The sequence below is a fragment of the Somniosus microcephalus genome, chromosome 2 (genome assembly GCF_052327205.1).
Source record: "Somniosus microcephalus isolate GS21.2 chromosome 2, FLI_Smic_1.0, whole genome shotgun sequence".
Taxonomy (NCBI): Eukaryota; Metazoa; Chordata; class Chondrichthyes; order Squaliformes; family Somniosidae; genus Somniosus; species Somniosus microcephalus.
In genome coordinates this window covers 255,228,882-255,248,055 of record NC_140988.1, presented here as the reverse complement: position 1 = coordinate 255,248,055, position 19,174 = coordinate 255,228,882, and the positions used below count along the sequence as shown (strand labels likewise).

Genomic DNA, 19,174 nt, shown 5'->3' with positions numbered 1-19,174 from the left:
TCAGTGGGCTTATAGTGAATGTTTGTCAATAGCCTATCACCAGAAATGGAGACAGAGAAGTCGAGGAAGGGAAGGGAAGAGTCGGAGATGGACCATGTGAAGGTAAGAGAACGGTGGAAATTGGAAGCAAAGTGAAAAATTTCTAGTTCAGGGCGAGAGCAGGAAACTGCACCGATACAGTCATCAATTGCCCGGAAAAAGAGGTGAGGGAGGGGATCTGAGTAGGACTGGAACAAAGAATGTTCCACATATCCCACAAAAAGGCAGGCATAGCTAGGACCCATGCAGGTTCCCATAGCAACACCTTTAATTTGGAGGAAGTGAGTGGAGTCAAAGGAGAAGTTGTTCAATGTGAGAACAAGTTCAGCCAGGCGGAGGAGGGTAGTGGTGGATGGGGACTGGTCAGGCCTCTGTTCAAGGAAGAAGCGGAGCGCCCTCAGGCTATCCTGGTGGGGGATGGAGGTGTAGGGGGATTGGACGTCCATAGTGAAAAGGAGATGGTTGGAGCCTGGAAACTGTTAAAGTGGCAGAGGGCGGGTGGGAAGAGACTGGACAAGGGGAGGAAAAATAGAGTCGAGATAAGTTCCGTGGGGCAAGAACAAGCTGAAACGATGGGTCTACCAGGGCAGTCCTGTTTGTGGATCTTGGGAAGGAGGTAGAAGCGGGCTGTGCAGGGTTGGGGAACTATGAGGTTGGCGGCTGTGGAGTGAAGATCTCCAGAGGAGATGAGGTCAGTGACAATCTTGGAAACGATGGCTTGATGTTCGGTAGTGGGGTCGTGGTCCAGGGGGGAGGTAGAAGGAGGTGTCGGAGAGTTGGCATTCAGCCAAACAACAACAGCAGGTTTAATGACAATGTTGGGGTTGGATTTGAGAGAATGGAGTGCTGCAAGTTCAGAGGGAGGTAGGTAAGTAGGTTGGAGTGAGTGAGGGGAGCAGAGAAATTGAGACAGCCGATGTCACGCTGGCAGTTTGCAATGAAAAGATCTAGAGAGGTTAAGAGGCCAGAGGGAGGGGTCCAGGTAGAACAAGAATTCTGAAAACGGGAGAAAGCGTCAGCTGTGTGGAAAGAAGACTCCTGGCCAAAGAAGTGGGCACGGAGATGAAGGCAACGGAAAAAGAGCTCAGCGTCCTGCCAAACTAGAAATTCATCGAGTTGGGGTCGTAAGTGGATGAAGCTCAGGCTTTTGCTGAGGACTGATTGTTCGGGGTCAGAGAAGGGAAGGTCAGAGGGGATAGTGAAAACACGGCAGGGGGTGAGATTGGAAGAAGGGATGGGGTCAGAGGAAAGTGAAAGGGAAGAATGTTCCGGAGGGCGTTGGTGTCCAAGAGTTGTTGAAGCTTACGATCCTTGACACCTGAAAGGAAGAAAATAAATTTGTTGTTAAAGCGCCGGATGAGGCGAAGGATGAAATGGAACTGCGGACCAGGACAGCTTTGAGATAGAGTGAGTCGGTGCTGCTGAAGAGAGAGGTGTTGAGCGCGGATCTCGGGATGCGGCGAGAGCAGTGGTTCAAGGAATGCTGAATATCTCGGAGATATCTGTAATCCTGGGTGGATCCAAAACATGAAGGGTGGAATTTCAGTTGGAATACACGTGGAATAAGTCGGAGTCGGAGACAGTTGCTGAGGAAAGAGATGTGGCTGTGAAAGCAAGTTTTGGTAGATACCTGATCAAACACAAGAAGGGAAACAAAGCAATGAAGATGAACAAGGTAAAAGAGACAAACGGAAATCCTGTCAGAGAGAAGAGCAGAACTTTTTCACGGTGAGCATTCCTAGAAGAGAAGTGGCAGTGAATTAAACACTAATACAAAAGCAAAATACTGCGGATGCTGGAAATCTGAAATAAAAACAGAAAATGCTGGAAAATCTCAGCCGGTCAGGCAGCATCTGTAGAGAGAGAAACAGAGTCAACGCTTCAGGTCGATGACCCTTCGGAATTGGAAAAAGTTGGAGATGTAACAGATTTTCAAGCAAGTGCAGGGGCAGGGAGAGGGGGGTGGGGAGGAAAGAACAAAAGGGAAGGTCTGTGATAGGATGGAAGGCAGGAGAGATTAAAAGACAAAAGGGATGACAGTGCAAGGCAAAAGGAGATGGTAATGGGACAATTTGAGAAACAAAAGATGACTAGATGAAGTGTAAATGGCAATGGCAGAATGATCAACAGCTGTCATGTGAGAGGGGGGAAAAAAGAAAAAGAAAATAGGAGCCAAGGTTATAGTCTGAAATTGTTGAACTCGATATTGAGTCCAGAAGGCTGTAAAGTGCCTAATCAAAAGATGAGGTGCTGTTGCTCGAGCTTACGTTGAGCTTCGTTGGAACAGTATAAGAGGCTGAGGACAGAGAACACCCCTTCCCCTTCCCACAGCACCTTCCCGTGCAAGCGCAGGAGATGCAACACCTGCCCTTTTACTTCCTCCCTTCCCACTGTCCAGGGCCCCAAACACTCCTTCCAGGTGAAACAACGATTTACTTGTACATCTTGCAATCTAGTATACTGTATTCACCGCTCACAATGCGGCCTCTTCTACATTGGGCGACCGCTTTGTGGAACACCTCCGTTCAGTCCGTAAGCGTGACCCTGAGCTTCCGGTTGCCAGTCACTTTAATTCTCCGCTCCACTCCCACTGTGACCTCTCCACCCTCGGCCTCTTGCACTGTTCCAACGAAGCTCAACGTAAGCTCGAGGAACAGCACCTCGCCTTTCGATTAGGCACTTTACAGCCTTCTGGACTCGACATCGAGTTCAACAATTTCAGACTATAACCTTGGCCCTTTTTTTTCCTCTTACATGGCAGCTGTTGATGATTCTGCCATTGCCATTTACACCTCATCAAGTCATCTTTTGTGTCTTAACTTGTCCCATTACCATCTCCTTTTGCCTTGCACCATCATCCCTTTTGCCGTTTAATCTCTCCTGCCTTCCAGCCTATCACAGACCTTCCCTTTTGTTCTTTCCTCCTTTTCCCTGCCCCTACAATTGCTTAAAAATCTGTTACATCTCTAACTTTTTCCAGTTCTGACGAAGAGTCATCGACCTGAAACGTTAACTCTCTTTCTCTCTCTACAGATGCTGCCTGACCTGTGTGTTTCGAGCATTTTCTGTTTTTATTTCAAATTTCCAGCATCCACAGTATTTTGCTTGGTCTCTTAATCCTGCTCAATTCCACCTGTGGTGATCGAGTAGTCAGCTGCCTCAGCCTACCCTCTTGAACTCCCTAATCGCTCCTAATAAGCTCCTCTCCCAACTTTAAAAAGTTTTCCTTTTGACCACACTTTCAGTTATCACCTCCAAATCTCCTCATACAGCTCAATATCCAAGGTTGATCTCCTGGGAGCGGAGAAGGGCAAGAGGAGATTTGATAGAGGTGTTAAAAATCATGAGTGGTTTAGATAGAGAAACTGTTTCTAATGACTGAAGGGGTGATAACGAGAGGGCACAGATTTAAGGTGATTGGCAAAAGAACCAGAGGCGACATGAGGAAAAACTTTTACGCAACGAGTGGTTGGGATTTGGAATGTACTGCCTGATAGGGTGGTGGAAACAGATTCAATAGCAGTCTTCAGAAGGGAATTGGATAAATACTTGAAGGAGAAAAAATTGCAGGGATATGGGGAAAGCGTGGGGGAGTGGGGCTAACTGGATTGCTCTTCGAAAGAGCCAGCGCAGATTTGATGGGCTGAATGGCCTCCTATGCTGTACTATTCTATGATTCTATATTATCATTATATCCTTTGTGGTTGTAATGTGCTGCCACCAGATGGCAGTGGTGTAGTTATCTATAAGTATATTGAAGGAAGTTATCGTTGTAATAAGAGGAAGCAGCGGTTCTGATTTGTCTTTTTAAATTTGCATGAACAAAATCTTAGGTGTCAATGGCCAGTTTAACTCGGAAATATGTTGCTTTAGGCAAACATAGAAGTGGACCAAGCCTAGAGCTATAACAATACCTTCCCTTTAATTAATGTAAATAAAAATCTCAAGGCACTTCACAGTTAGGTGGAAGGAAAATAGTTATCAAGCCAGGAAGAGAGCGCTTCGGAGGGGTGACTGAAAGCTTGGCCGACAGGATTGGTTATGGTTAGTATTGGCAGAGTCTTGGGAACACATTGTTGTGAGGACCTAACTGGGATGGAATTTAAAAAATAAGATTCTGGAGCTAGATTATGAAGTGCAGCACAAAAAGTGCAGCAGGGTTCTTCCTAACTTAGGATCCATAATTCAATTTTCTCTGGCCGTGTTTGCCCTTGGAATTTCAATCTTTAACCCAGTTCTTAACCTGAGTTTCATTTCATCACAAATGGGCGCAGCAGTACCCCTCCCATCTGGATGGTAACTACAGTTTGTCTAAGTTAGGCTTACGACAAAGGGTCCGTTCCTTTTTTTTTACAGCAGATTGCAGTTTTTGAGGTTTGTGGAAAATGGATTAAAATATTCAACTTTTGAGCTTTTAACTTGTAACCATTTCCTTCAGGTATGGATTTATTTAGGAGCAAATTAACAAAGCTGAGCGACTCATTTTTTTCCCAAGTGAATAAAGCTATTTTGAAAATATTTGTTTAATATATTCTTAAGGTGGTTGAACTGAGTCCTAATATAGAATGGATGCTACTTGTGCCCCTTTGGGTTTTGGTTGGTGTACCTGTCATTATTAATTATATAATTCTGATAAAATTGGAAATACATTTGCCTTGTTTTTCTTTCCAGTTCTTGATTTTGAACATGTGTATCTGGACAACCTGCCCAGTGCTTCAATGTATGAGCGTAGCTACATGCACAGAGATGTCATAACACACATGGAGTGCACCCGGTAAGACCTGCTTTCATTTTTTCCCCCAAAAAAAACTGGAATTGATATGGAGTTCAAGTGACTTGATGTGTATTGTTGTAGAGTATTTATTTTGGAATTTGTTTTGGTGTGGGATTAAGTTATGTTCTCTGCTGTTTTGCACAATACACAAGTATTCCTGCAGCCAAATGATCAGATGATTGTTTGAGTAGTCAATTACATTTTATTCTCTTGGTGTTTCTTTGTTTTGATTTGTTTCCCTTGTATCTCTCTGCTATTGATCTATGTAATTTAAGATTACCCTCTTTCCATTTGGACATATTGGGTGTTGCATGGACCCAAGCCCCCTACTCCATTTTACGGCCATTTCCAGGCTCTGCTCTGTCTTCTCTTGCCCTCCCCCATCCCCATTCACTCATACCTCCTTTCATCAGCCCCTTTTCCAGCATTATACCTCAGTCAATACTTTATCTCACTTGCCACTATTCCTCAGCCTACCTTCTCGCTTACTGCTGTCCCAAGCTCAAGCCCCTCTTAATGGGCAGGATTTTCATTGAGCTGTGGAGGCAGGATTGGAAGCGTGTGGGGGGTTAAAATCCCGAAATCAGGGGGGGCACGAACCCATCCCGCCCCCAACCCGCCTCCATGCCAGTTTCAAAGGAGGCGGGTACCCGACCGCACTGGGACCTGCCTCCCCGAGGCGGGAAGCGGATTAGTGCCAATTAACTGCCTGTTAACAGGTAGTTAATGGGCAGTTTTTAAGCCTAATCCCTATTTTCATTCTTGAAGTGTGGGATTCCCAAGTTAGCGAGGCGGGCCGTCGAGCTGAAGGGCTTGGAGGGGTCGAGATGTCCAGTGTTCAGGTGCGTGATGGGTGCATGAGAGCAGAGGTAAGTGTGTGTGGTGTGTTTAAAGTGTTTAAAGAAGTTTTACTTACCTTTGCAACCTTCCTTCCTTCAGGTCTCGGGTGTCCCTCATCTCACCGACACAGAAAGCAGAGTGGCTGTGATCTGTCAAAAATTGCAGCATTCAGCTTTCTGTTCTGGAGAGATCTCTAAATCATCCTGAGAGGAAGGAATTAACTTGGAGTACAGATTCAGTGTTTGACAGCTTCAAACAGCTGTCGAACGCTGATATTTCATCTGTCAAAAGGTCTTGACAGATGAAATATCAATCTGTGACGTCACCTGTTGCTGAGTGGCCCTTAATTGGCCACAAGGTCAATCAAGTCAAAATCGCGTGGGTTGGCTACAACTCGATGGAGGTGGGACTACAACCCTGAAAGTTGTAGTCCCGCCTCCTACCCTCCTCAATGAAAATCCAGCCCAATGTCTTTTTTCACCTCCTATCTTCCACATTCTGTAAGCTCCAACCTGCGTCCTCATCCTGTCGCACACTTAAGTCCCACTCACCCATTTTTGCTGACCTACATTGGCTCCCAGTCCTCCAGGGCATTAAATTTAAAGTCTTCATCTTCAAATCCCTCTATGGACTATCTCTAAACTCCTTCAGCCTTGTATCTCACCCTGCACCCTTCGGTTCTTTAACTCTGCCCTTTTGTGCATCCCCTGTAATTTCATCCTACAGAGCCTTCGACCACTTTGGCCCTTCTTCTTGGTATTCCCTCTCTCAAACCCCCCGTTCTCCTCTCTCCACCCTTTTACAATCGTCTCAAAACCGAGCTTTAGGTCACCTCTCCTAATCTCTTCCCTCCATGTCTTGGCATCCTGTCCCTTATTATTCCTATATTTTCTCCTTTCTCTCTTCTCTTTCCCCCCCCCCCCCCAAACAACACTCCATGTTCCATGTAAAGCTTTTTATGTTGGAAGTGCTGTATAAATGCAAATTGTTGTATAGAATACCCCAGAACTTCTTTTCAGCATCTTTCCCCTTAGATGCAACAGTTGGCTCTAAATCAGCATTGGAAAAAGCATCCTGATCTTAAAGGATTAAAAAAAAATATACAATTACAGATATATTAAATTCACTTATGATACAATTCCAAGCAGTTACAACCACAACTAGTTATGTGTGTGTTTTCTTTGGGTGCCATGGCCCAAATTGGTGTTGATGGTCATTATTTCTGACCCTGACGTAAATTGTTCAAAAATTCTAAACATAGGCAGCAGAGACTTTGGAGCCGAAGATGCATAGGTAAAACTGCAATTAACTTGTGTTTTTTGATTATTGTTAATTGGGTGCATTGATATTTTTCTTTTGCAGTTAAGTTGCTGAAGGTTTTCCCCTTCTATAGTACAGTTCTACAATGAGGTAAATTTTCCAATGTTTGACAAGCTTACTAACCTATTACTGTTTGATTTGTAAACATACAGGACAGATTTCATCATAACTGCCAGTCAGGATGGACATGTCAAGTTCTGGAAGAAGAAAGATGATGAAGGGATTGAGTTTGTTAAACATTTTCGCAGTCATTTAGGTAAAAATGCTCTGGTATTCTAAGTTTTATACATGTATTTTGCAATTTAAAATTAATATCGATGCAAAATATAAAATTTTCTTTGGATAGTCACATTTTTATCCTTTTAAGTATAGAGGACAGGTTAAGAAAAAAACTGCAGCAAACAAATGGCAGTTCGATGTTGAGACTTTAGTGGCTCTATGCTAACATGCAGGTAGAAAATACCCAACATGAAACTTCTATCTTGCTCTAGCCTGGCTGACGGGTTGAGCTCCAGGTGCACAATTCCATATACAATGCAAGTGTAAGTGGATCTTGTGGAGTTATCCCATTTCTACTCTGGGAGTTGAAGTAAAAGGAGGTGGGTACTCCTTTTTATGCATTTATCTAGAAGAAATTTTATTTAGTGCTATCAACATTATAGGAATTTCATGCTACAAATGTAGACTGAGGCTGTCTTAACTGAAGTAATTGCTAGAATTGCTTTTACCGACAGCAAGATTGACTACTCCAGTAACTTAATTAATAAAAATTCAATCGACTACTTAATGGGATTAGCTGCTTTGAGTCCTTGTTCTGAAATAATGCTTCTGTTAATAATAAAGACACATCATACCAACAAATTTTTAAAAAACACTAAGTTAGCAGATCTTTGACATTATACATGGCAATTCAGAGGTTACTCTGTAGCGAGGCTGGGATTTTGAAGTGAAGGAAGAGTTCATATTGCCACTGAAAATACTGGACAGATGCTACCAGCTCAAACAGTGAAGTAAGTATCTTAATTGGTTTCTGGAAGCTAAATAAATATTTTGTTACCCACTACAGGCGGTGGTTGTAGTGTATGTAACCGTTCCACCTTTAAGAGAACTATTTTAAGAGTTGCACTACTTTATCTTGGCTGCTGTATACTGTAATACTGGCGGTGACCACACCGGTATATAAGTGCTGTGTAATGATTTATCGGGCAGTTCCGCCCTGACCTTCAACCAGTAAAGTCCTGTTAAAGTTTACTCTTGTGGTCTGTGTAGTAATTCGCAATATAACACACAGACTTAACAGTGGCGACGAGTTCGATCTTACCCTGCGGCAGAGATACATCCAAGGCAGTTTAACGGGCGTCGAGAAGAGGCATCCGCCCTCGTCATTCTGCTGAGAGAAGACTCGAGTCTGCAGAGCAAAGGAAGAAGGAAGAATTCTGACACGAAGCCTTCCATCAGCAACAGGCAGTGATCGTCCCTTCTATCACGGTGGTGAGTGAGCCGATCAGCGACGAGAAGCAAGTCGGCCACGTTGACTGTGAGTAGGGGAGAAAATTTTAAAAAAACGGAGGATATAAGGGCGGAGAACTCGACCACGGCCGGGGAAAGGAGCCGGACAGAAGTCGGGGCCAGAGGCGCTGAGACTGGGGCAGCGTAGGGCACAGAAGCCGCGGTGCAGGCAAACGCAGCCGGTGTGAGAGACCGGGCTACAAGCGGGAACGCAGCCGGTGTGAGAGACCGGGCTACAAGCGGGCTGGGAGACGCAACAGCGTCGAGAGACAGCTCGACCACGACGGGATAAAGGCCGGGCAGCTACCGAGGCCGCGAGGCGCTGCGACCGGGATCGTAAGGCGCGGGAGGTAATAAATAAAAGAAAACCGCGGAGAACTCAGCCGCAGCCGGGGGAGGAAAGGACCGGACTGCGAGAGGGGCTGGGAGGCACGATTGAAAACCGCTGAGGGAGAGACAGAGCCCGAGCGAGCGGGAGAGACAGAGCCCGAGCGAGCGGGAGAGCGAGGGAGACCGAGCGAGGGAGAACGAGACCGAGCGAGCGGGGGAGAACGAGACCAAGCGAGGGAGACCGAGCGGGGGAGAACGAGACCGAGCGAGGGAGACCGAGCGAGGGAGACTGAGACCGAGCGAGCGGGAGTGACAAGAGACAGCCGCGGGGGAGAAAGGCAAACGCGGGAAACCGCCATTTTCGGAGGCGGGGAAGAAGACGAGCGGGAAACCGCCATTTTGAAAGTAGGCGGGGAAGAAGACAAGCGCGGGAAACCGCCATTTTGAAAGTAGGTGGGGAAGAAGACAAGCGCGGGAAACCGCCATTTAAAAAAAAAAAAGTTAAAGAAAAAAATTCGTTGTTGTTTCTCAAAAAGATTGCGAAGATGCCTAAGCGTGGTAACATCAACGATTTCGATCCCGATGTGGAAGATTGGGCCACGTATGTAGAACGCATAGAGATATATTGTAAGGCAAATAAAATATCAAATGATGATAAAGCACTAACCTTACTAAACTCAATGGGTGCGAAGACATACGGGCTATTGAAGCATCTTCTATCACCAGCTAAACTGGCGGATCAGACTTTCGCTAATATTGTTGCTGTCCTGAAGGATCATTTGAACCCCACACCGCTGATGTTAGCGGAACGATTTAAATTTTATGCGAGAACGCAACTGAAAGAGGAAAGCAACGCGGAGTACTTGGTTGAACTGCGTAGACTAGCGAAATACTGTCAGTTTGGGGGAAATCTGACAGAGGCACTGAGAGACAAGTTCGTGTGTGGGTTGTCGAAGGAAGGAACACAAAAGCGACTGCTCGAAGAGAACGATCTTACACTTGATAAGGCTGTCCTTATTGCAGCATCGCACGAAGCCGCAGCGAGAGGCACTGCGGAAATGCAGCTGAAGGCAGCGGTACTCAGCGTGGATCAAATGGCTTCGGGTACAACGAAATGTTATCGTTGTGGGAAGACAACACACGATCAGAACCAATGCTGGTTTAAAAACCAGGAATGTAGAAAATGTGGCAAGCTTGGTCACATAGCTAAAGTATGCCGGTCAGGAAAGAAGACCAGCAACAAAAAAAAGTCACCGCAGGAAAAGTGCAGCAAGGTACACAAGGTGGCTGAGAAGAGTTCGGATGAACAGAATTCGGATTCAGACTCCAACAGCAAGGAACTGGGTAGTCTGAGAATTCACAATGTGAGTAAGAAAGCTGACCGACAAACTATTTGGGTCACACTGCAGATAGCAGGAGTCCACGTGAAGATGGACTTGGACACCGGATCGGCGTTGATGGTCATGAATAAACAAGATTACAAAAAGTTATTCACACACATTCCCCTACGGGATACGAAGATAGTATTGCAAACATACACGGGGCAAAGAGTATACCCCATCGGAAAGATAAAAGTCAAGGTGAGACACAAGGGCAAAGAACACCAAGGAATGGACTTATATGTACTACCTGAGGGAGGTCCACCACTTCTGGGACGGGAGTGGATCAGGAAAATAAATATGGACTGGCACTCCCTAAAAGCAATAACGGTAGATTCCGGAAAGAAAAATGTCAAACCTGCACGATTGTCCAGAATATTGGATGAGGGCATATGCAACAGTGACAGGGACAAAGCAGAGAGTGAGAACTCGGTGAAGACAATCAGCTCAGACTCTGGAACTGATGATGGTAAGACCAGCCCATGTGCAAAAGACAAGTCTAAAATGGACTTGCAGACTAATGATGGAAAAACGAAGGAGTGCATAAATGCTTCAGAAGAGAACAAAGTATCAGAACAGATTTCCACCGAACAACAACAACATAGTTTGACAGAGAATTCTGAGTCTGTCCAGTCTACAGACATGCACATTTCTGAGGAACACCAGGCTCGAACTCAACTCAATTTCAAACTACAACAGCAGTTGGAACAATTGATTCACCATTTTGAGCAAGAGATGAATGCAAAGAAAAAGTTCTTTGACACAGAGTGGGAGAATCTGGAAAGACAGCTGAAGCAGCTGATTGAGAAAATGGAGCAGGAACACGCAAACCGTCTGCGCAAGGAGGCCAAACGAATCAAAGCTGAGCAAGAAAGGGAATATGTCGAATTCATCGATCAGTTGAAAGCTAAGAAGAAAGAGCACCCTTTTGTGAGCAGTGTCAGCAGTAATAAGCCACTCAGGGAATTGGGGGCAGAGGCAAAAACTGAAGATGCTGCAGAGATCAAGTTTGTTGCTGAAAGCGCTACTTCCAGAGCTTTGCTTCGAATTAAAGAATTGCCAGTTAAAATTGTGAAACCCTTGAGAGAGAAGATTAACATGGAGAAACATCGTGTCATTTTCGAATGCAAGGTTTCCAGGTCAAATGCTGCTGTCAAGTGGTATTACAAAGACAAAGAGATTCACCCCAGTAATAAATATGAGATTGTGAGTGAAGATGTGTACAGGAAGCTCGTTATTAATAATGTCGTTTTTGAAGATGAAGGCAACTACATGTGCGACGCCATAGATGACCAAAGCACAGCAAAGTTATATGTAGAAGAGCAATCAATTGCCATCATTAAACCCATATGTGATGTGGAAGTGTCAGAGCCAAGTGACGCTATTTTTGAGTGTGAGCTTTCAGTTGCTGACGTGAAGTCTCCAAAATGGATACTAAATGGTGAAATTCCTCATGCTTCTGAAGATGTGGACATTGAGCATCGTGGCACTATTCATCGTCTCACTCTGGGGGAAAAAAAACAACTTGTAAGTTAACCGGCTTGCTGCAGTTTATTGCAGGGAAATCAAAATCTGAGGCAAGGCTGACTATTAAAGAGCCTCCGTCAAAGGTAGTCAAAGAACTACAGAACATTACAGTGGAAGAGAAGCATTCTGCTACTTTGAGCTGTGAGTTTACACTTACTCCCAAGATGGTCAGATGGTACAAAGACCAGAGCTTAATCGAATCTTCTGACCGTTACAAATTTAAACAAAATAAGAATGTGATAGAACTTACCATTACAAATCTCACACTCAAAGACTCTGGTGAATATAGCTGCAAATCAAGTAATGCACAGACCGCAGCCACACTCACAGTTGAAGCTCCAAAAATAGAAATAATAAACCATTTGGAGGACGTAGATACTGAGGAGGACAGCAATCTAGTATATTCATGAGAGTTGTCCCATGATGATGAAGATGATGACTCATCTGAACCATTATCACCCCTTCCAGGTCACGCACGTGGTCCCTCTGAACTGAGCCAAATCAGTAGGGAAGTAGGAAAACTTCCCAAGGGACTCGAGCCTTTAGAAGTCAGCAAGGCTGGTTCTGAAGTTACGAAAATTCAAGCTGTTAAGTCCAGTGAAGGACTATTGGATGAGTCACCCCAGCAACGTGAACCTACTACACCACCGAGAACTACTACACCACCGAGGCGTTATCCGGACCGAGTCAGGAGGCGCCTCCGCAGAGACTGAATCTGTGAACTGTTTTCCGCAGAGACTGAATCTGTGAACTGTTTCCCGCAGAGACTGAATCTGTGAACTGTTTTTTACATGAAGTTGGGTATATATGTTATGATGTTATGTTTAATGGGGAATAGGTATATTGTAAGCTAAAAAGGGAGGATTGTAGTGTATGTAACCGTTCCACCTTTTAAGAGAACTATTTTAAGAGTTGCACTACTTTATCTTGGCTGCTGTATACTGCAACACCGGCGGTGACCACACCGGTATATAAGTGCTGTGTAATGATTTATTGGGCAGTTCCGCCCTGACCTTCAACCAGTAAAGTCCTGTTAAAGTTTACTCTTGTGGTCTGTGTAGTAATTCGCAATATAACACACAGACTTAACAGTGGTAACTTTTACTGACTATTTTATATAACTAAATCTCTCCATCTAAGATTAGGGAGCAGCTCTTTAGTATAGGTTTTTATTAAATAAGCCAAAAAACTTAAAACATTTAGCCGATTTACATCTTTCCTTTGCCATATATCTAGTGTATTAATACTAATGTATCACTAACTGGTTCTGTTTAAATAAATTCAGAACTTGTCTGAAAACTTGAATAATGTTGGTCCTTCCAGAATTTCTGATAATAGTAATCATTTTGTTTTGCTGACATTTTTGAGTTCTGAGCAAAGCATAAATAAAATTAATGCATTTAGAATACATTACAACATTTTTATTAAACAATGCAGGATTCTAAAGTCGTTTGTAACCATGGCCCAGATTTTCCAGGGCCTATGACCGCGTACACGGTGCATATGTGGCCGTAAGTGCCTCGCAAGTTCCGGGTTTACACATGTGCGAAAACCCGGAATGACACATCCTCCACATCCCGGGAAATGGACTTCCACTGGCGGAGAGTTGGGCTATTTGACCAACTACTGCCCGGCGAATGCCCACGAAACTCTTGCACCTGGCAAAAGCAGGCGTAAGGCATTTTACCCGTGTAAGGTTGAAAATAAATGTTAAAATAAATTTTTAAAAATCATTTTAACATTCAAAAACCTGTAAAATAAGTTTATTTTTGGCCCCTTGAGAAATGTTTAAATTTACTTTTCAAAAAATAATTTTTTTGTTTTAAATGTTTAACTAAATTGTATTTTGATGAACTAAAAAAGTAATGATTTTTATTTCACTGCTGTAAAAATGTATTTTTTGAGCGATTCCGATTGTACTTAAGGGGATTCCGTACGTAAATTAAATTGCGATAAGCATAACCAATTCTGATTGGTTGGGCCGGCCCAAGAGCGCTTGCGAACTGCATGCATACGCGTAGAGGCCCAGGAGCGTGAGTCTCCATGGATCCAGGACCATCAGGTAGGTTCGTACTTTCATTGCAGTTCGGAGGCATCCGCCCGCGGGAAGCCTCCGAACGCAAATTCAGGCCCATTGTGTTTGCACTGGGATGTGGTAACCTACATTGTTGTTTTTACAGGGAAGTTACCTTAAAGTTGGAGTTAATGCTTTGAAGTTGCATGCAAATTATAGTTACATTCACAGCTCTTATGTTCTTAATTGGTTACCCTGGGTGTTTTTTTCCCCTTAATTTTCCATGATACGCAGGATTGGAAGAGGGGTGGGAATTAGAGACAGGAAGTCCTGATATGCTGTGTGTATGGCCAGTCTTGTTTACCAATCCTTTATATTGGCAGTGGTTTTATCATGCAATGCACAATGTATTATTCTGCTGCTGAAGTGGAACTGTTTCGCATTGAGGCCAGAAAGTCTAATTGTTCAGTAAACACAACCTCCAGTCAATCAGAGTTTAATTGCGAGCGGTAGTAAACAATTAAATACATTATAATGGCAATACAGGTTTGGAGAGGGACTAACAGTGACTTGTATCTTAGACAAGCTTTGTAAAGTGGTCTGTAAATTATATTACGAATATATCTGAAGAGTGTCTCCTTCAGTATTGGTTAAGATCCAGTCACGTGGTAAATTGCTTGAGTACATTTGCTGTATTGCAGCAACAGGCAAACTATTGTTTAGGATTAATGCTGTGGGACTATGGTAGACATCAAAAGCTGCAGGCGCAATACCACAGGAGCTCTACTAGTATTTTAATTTTTATCTGAAAAATGTTTTGTTAAGCCAACATGGTTTGTGTAGTGAAGAAGAAAACCAGTTGCAGTCTGTTAAAGAGCAATCCTTCAGTATCAGTTTCCCAGCACTAATACAATTTTATTTATTTAAATTTCACTGTCTAGCCAAAAAAAATACTACTTGCCTGATGACTGGTTTAGTAGAGCATATTAACCACCTATTTTATTTAAATTGTATGATGGTGGTTGCTGGGATAAATATGTGCCAGCCCTTTTTCTTTATCTCCTTGTATTCCCTTTGTTGTCCAACACTGTTCCATGTAGATGCCTTATGCCCTTAGTATGGGTTGCTTCTGTCTCCTTTAATCTTGGCATTTCAGCCCCACCTTATTGCTGCACCTAATGATCTAGTTGAGATTAATAGCTTTTCTTTTCTGGTGAAATTGAGTTAAATATATAGAAACATAGAAGATAGGAGCAGGAGTAGGCCATTCGGCCCCTCGAGCCTGCTCCGCCATTCAATGAGATCATGGCTGATCATCCAAATTCAGTACCCTGTTCCTGCCTTCTCTCCATATCCCTTGATCCCTTTAGCCTTAAGAAATATATCTAACTCCTTCTTGAATATATTTAATGAATTGGCCTCTACGGCCTTCTGTGGTAGAGAATTCCACAGGTTCACCACTCTCTGGGTAAAGAAATTCCTCCTCATCTCTGTCCCAAATGGCTTACCCCTTATCCTTAGACTTTGACCCCTGGTTCTGGATTCCCCAGCCATCGGGAACATCCTTCCCGCATCTAGTCTGTCTAGTCCTTTTAGAATTTTATAAGTTTCAATGAGATCCCCTCTCATTCTTCTAAACTCCAGCGAGTATAAGCCCAATTGACCCAATCTCTCCTCATACGTCATTCCTGCTATCCCAGGTATCAGCCTGGTGAATCTTTGCTGCACTCCCTCCATGGCAAGAACATCCTTCCACAGATAAGGCGACCAAAACTGCACACAATACTCAAGATGTGGTCTTACCAAGGCCCTGTACAACTGCAGCAAGACATACTTGTTCCTGTACTCAAACCCTCTCGCTACGAAGGCCAACATACCATTTGCCTTCTTAACCGCCTGTTGCACCTGCATGCTTACCTTCAGCGACTGGTGCACAAGGACACCCAGGTCTCTTTGCACTTCCCCTTCTCCCAATCTATTGCCATTCAGATAATAATCTGCCTTCCTGTTTTTGACACCAAAGTGGATAACCTCGCATTTATCCATGTTATATTGCATCTGCCATGCTTCTGCCTAATCACCCAACCTGTCCAAATCATATTGGAGTTTCTCGGTATCTGCCTCACAGCACATACGTCCACCCAGCTTTGTGTCATCTGCAAACTTGGAGATATTACATCTAGTTCCCTCGTCTAGATCATTAATATATATTGTGAATAGCTGGGGTCCAAGGACAGATCCCTGCGGTACCCCACTAGTCACTGCCTGCCACTCGGAAAAAGAGCCGTTTATTCCAACTCTTTGCTTTCTGTCTGCCAACCAGTTCTCTATCCAAGTCAATACCTTGTCGCCAATCCCATGTGCCTTAACTTTACACGCTAATCTCTTATGCGGGACCTTATCGAACGCCTTTTGAAAGTCCAAATACACCACATCCACTGGTTCTCCCTTATCTATTTTACCAGTTACATCCTCAAAAAAATTCCAGTAGATTAGTCAAGCACGATTTACCCTTTGTAAATCCATGTTGACTTTGTCCGATCCGGTCACTGATTTCCAAGTGCTCTGCTATTACATCTTTTATAATGGACTGTAGCATTTTCCCCACTACTGATGTCAGGCTGTAATTCCCCATTTTCTCTCTACCACCTTTTTTAATTGTGGGGTAACATTAGCTACCCTCCAATCCATGGGTACTGTTCCAGAGTCTATCGAATTTTGGAAGATGACCAGCAGTGCATCTACTATTTCTAGGGCCACTTCCTTAAGTACCCTAGGATGTAGATTACCAGGCCCTGGGGATTTATCGGCCTTCAATCCCGTCAATTTCCCTAACACCATTTACCTACAAATACTGATTTCTTTCAGTTCCTCCCTTTCATTAGACCCTATGTTACCCGACATCTCTGGGAGGTTATTTGTGTCCTCCTTTGTGAAGACAGAACCAAAGTATGTATTTAATTGGTCTGCCATTTCTTTGTTCCCCATTATAAATTCCCCTGATTCTGACTGCAAGGGACCTACGCTTGACTTCACCAATCTTTTTCTCTTCACATATCTATAAAAGCTTTTACAGTCAGTTTTTATGTTCCCTGCAAGCTTACTCTCATACTCTATTTCCCCCCCCCCCCCTCTTAATTAATCCCTTTGTCCTCCTTTGTTGAATCCTAAACTGCTCCCAATCCTCAGGTTTACTGCTTTTTCTGGCCAATTTATATGCCCTCTCCTTGGATCTTATGCTATCCCTAATTTCCCTTGATAACCACGGTTGAGTCACTTTTTTTGTTTTATTTTTATGCCAAACTGGGATGAACAAATTCTGTAATTCATCCATGCGACCTTTGAATGTTTGCCATTGCCTATCCAGCGTCAACCCTTTGAGTGACATTCCCCAATCAATCCTACCCAACTCGCGCCTCATACCATCGTAGTTTCCTTTATTTAAATTCAGGACCCTAGTCTCTGAGTCAACTACTTCACTCTCCATCTTAATGAAGCATTCGATCATATTATGATCGCTCCGACCCAAGGGGCCTCGCACAACAAGATTGCTAATTAATCCTTTCTCATTACATAATACCCAGTCCAAGATGGCCTGATCTCTAGTTGGTTCCTCGACATATTGGTCCAGGAAACCATCCCGTATACACTCCAGGAATTCCTCCTCCACAGTATTGTTACTAATTTGGTTAGCCCAATCTATATGTAGATTAAAGTCATCCATGATAACTGCTGTACCCTTATTGCACGCTTCTCTAATTTCCCTTTTAATGCCATCCCCAACCTCCGCATTACTGGTTGGAGGTCTTTATACGACTCCCACTAACGTTTTCTGCCCCTTGGTATTTCTCAGTTCTACCCATACAGATTCCACATCATCAGAGCTAATATCCTTCCTTACAATTGTGTTAATCCCCTCTTTAACCAGCAATGCTACCCCACCTCCTTTTCCTTTTTGCCTATCTTTCCTGAATATGCAGAGATACTGTATCTTTGAGAGTGTTGTATTTGTTCTAAACATACATTTTTTAAATAAGTACAACAGAGCCAGGGCCAAGAAAACTTAACTTGTGTTTGACTGTGGCAAGTTGGTGTGTTTGCCCATTGGCACACAAACAAATACATATCTGGTGTCTTGGCACCCACTAGGGTCAATTTTGTGTGGCAACTATCTTTGCCACAGTTCCCTTCATTCACTTTTTATGCACTTAATACACAGAAAATAAAATAATAGCAAATAAAAAGAGCTTTAATGAAACTTTATATAAAAATGCTTCTGTATTGGCATTTGTTATTTGTCATGTATTGTCAGTGGCAATTTTGCAACTAAAGGCTTCTAGTGATCTCTCCAAAGCAATTAATGATTGTTGTGCAACCTGAAGATTACCTCCATTGTAGATGAAATGAAAATAAATTATTGCTAGAATCTAGATATTGGAAGAGTTCCCCTTCTATTACTTCATACACGTGGCAATAAATTATGCCAAATTTGGAGAGGTGCCCAAATTTGGAGGATGCAGTTTAGGAAATACAACATGAATTGGATAAAATATGTTAGTGGGTGGAGCAGTAGCAGGTGAGATTTAGTATAGTTAAGCGTAAGGTGCTGCGCATTGGGAAAATGTCAGAAATGGGGATGTTCGCTGATGACTGTACAGTGTTCGGTGCCATTCACAACTCCTCAGATAATGAAACAGTCCATGCCCGCATGCAACAAGACCTGGACGACATTCAGGCTTGGGCTGATAAGTGGCAGGTAACATTCGTGCCACAGAAGTGCCAGGCAATGATTATCTTCAATAAACGAGAGTCTTAACCACCACCACTTGACATTCAAAGGCATTACTATCGCCGAATCCCCCACCATCAACATCCTGGGGGGTCACCATTGACCAGAAACTTAACTGGACCAGCCACATAAATACTGTGGCAACAAGAGCAGGTCAGAGGCTAGGTATTCTGCGGCAAGTGTCTCACCTCCTGAATTCCCAAAGCCTTTCCACCATCCACCTACTCCTGCTCCTATTTTTCTATGATTCACTCCACGTGATATCAAGAAACGGCTGAGCCCACTGGATACAGCAAAGGCTGTGGGCCCTGACAACATCCTAGCTGTTGTGCTGAAGACTTGTACTCCAGAACTAGCCGCGCCTCTAGTCAAGCTGTTCCAGTACAGCTACAACATTGGCAGCTATCCGACTGCCCAGGTATGTCCTGCCCACAAAAAGTAGGACAAATCCAATCCAACCTCATCAGTCTACTCTCAATCATCAGCAAAGTGATGGAAGGTGTCATCGACAGTGCTATCAAGCAGCACTCACCAGTAACCTGCTCACTGAGGCCCAGTTTGGGTTCCGTCAGGACCACTCAGCTCCAGACCTCATTACAGCCTTGGTCCAAACATGGACAAAAGAGCTGAATTCCTGAGGTGAGGTGAGAGTG

General features: G+C 43.8%; 1 protein-coding gene across 1 annotated transcript in view; it reads left to right on the top strand.

Moving 5' to 3' along the window:
• Nucleotides 1–19,174, top strand: part of ppwd1 (peptidylprolyl isomerase domain and WD repeat containing 1) — a 49,739-nt gene that overhangs the window by 6,475 nt on the left and 24,090 nt on the right. The window contains exons 2-3 of the mRNA XM_085971181.1: nt 4,711–4,813; nt 7,126–7,229. Coding sequence (XP_085827307.1) covers nt 4,711–4,813; nt 7,126–7,229 — 207 coding nt within the window. The remainder of the gene's footprint in view (nt 1–4,710; nt 4,814–7,125; nt 7,230–19,174) is intronic.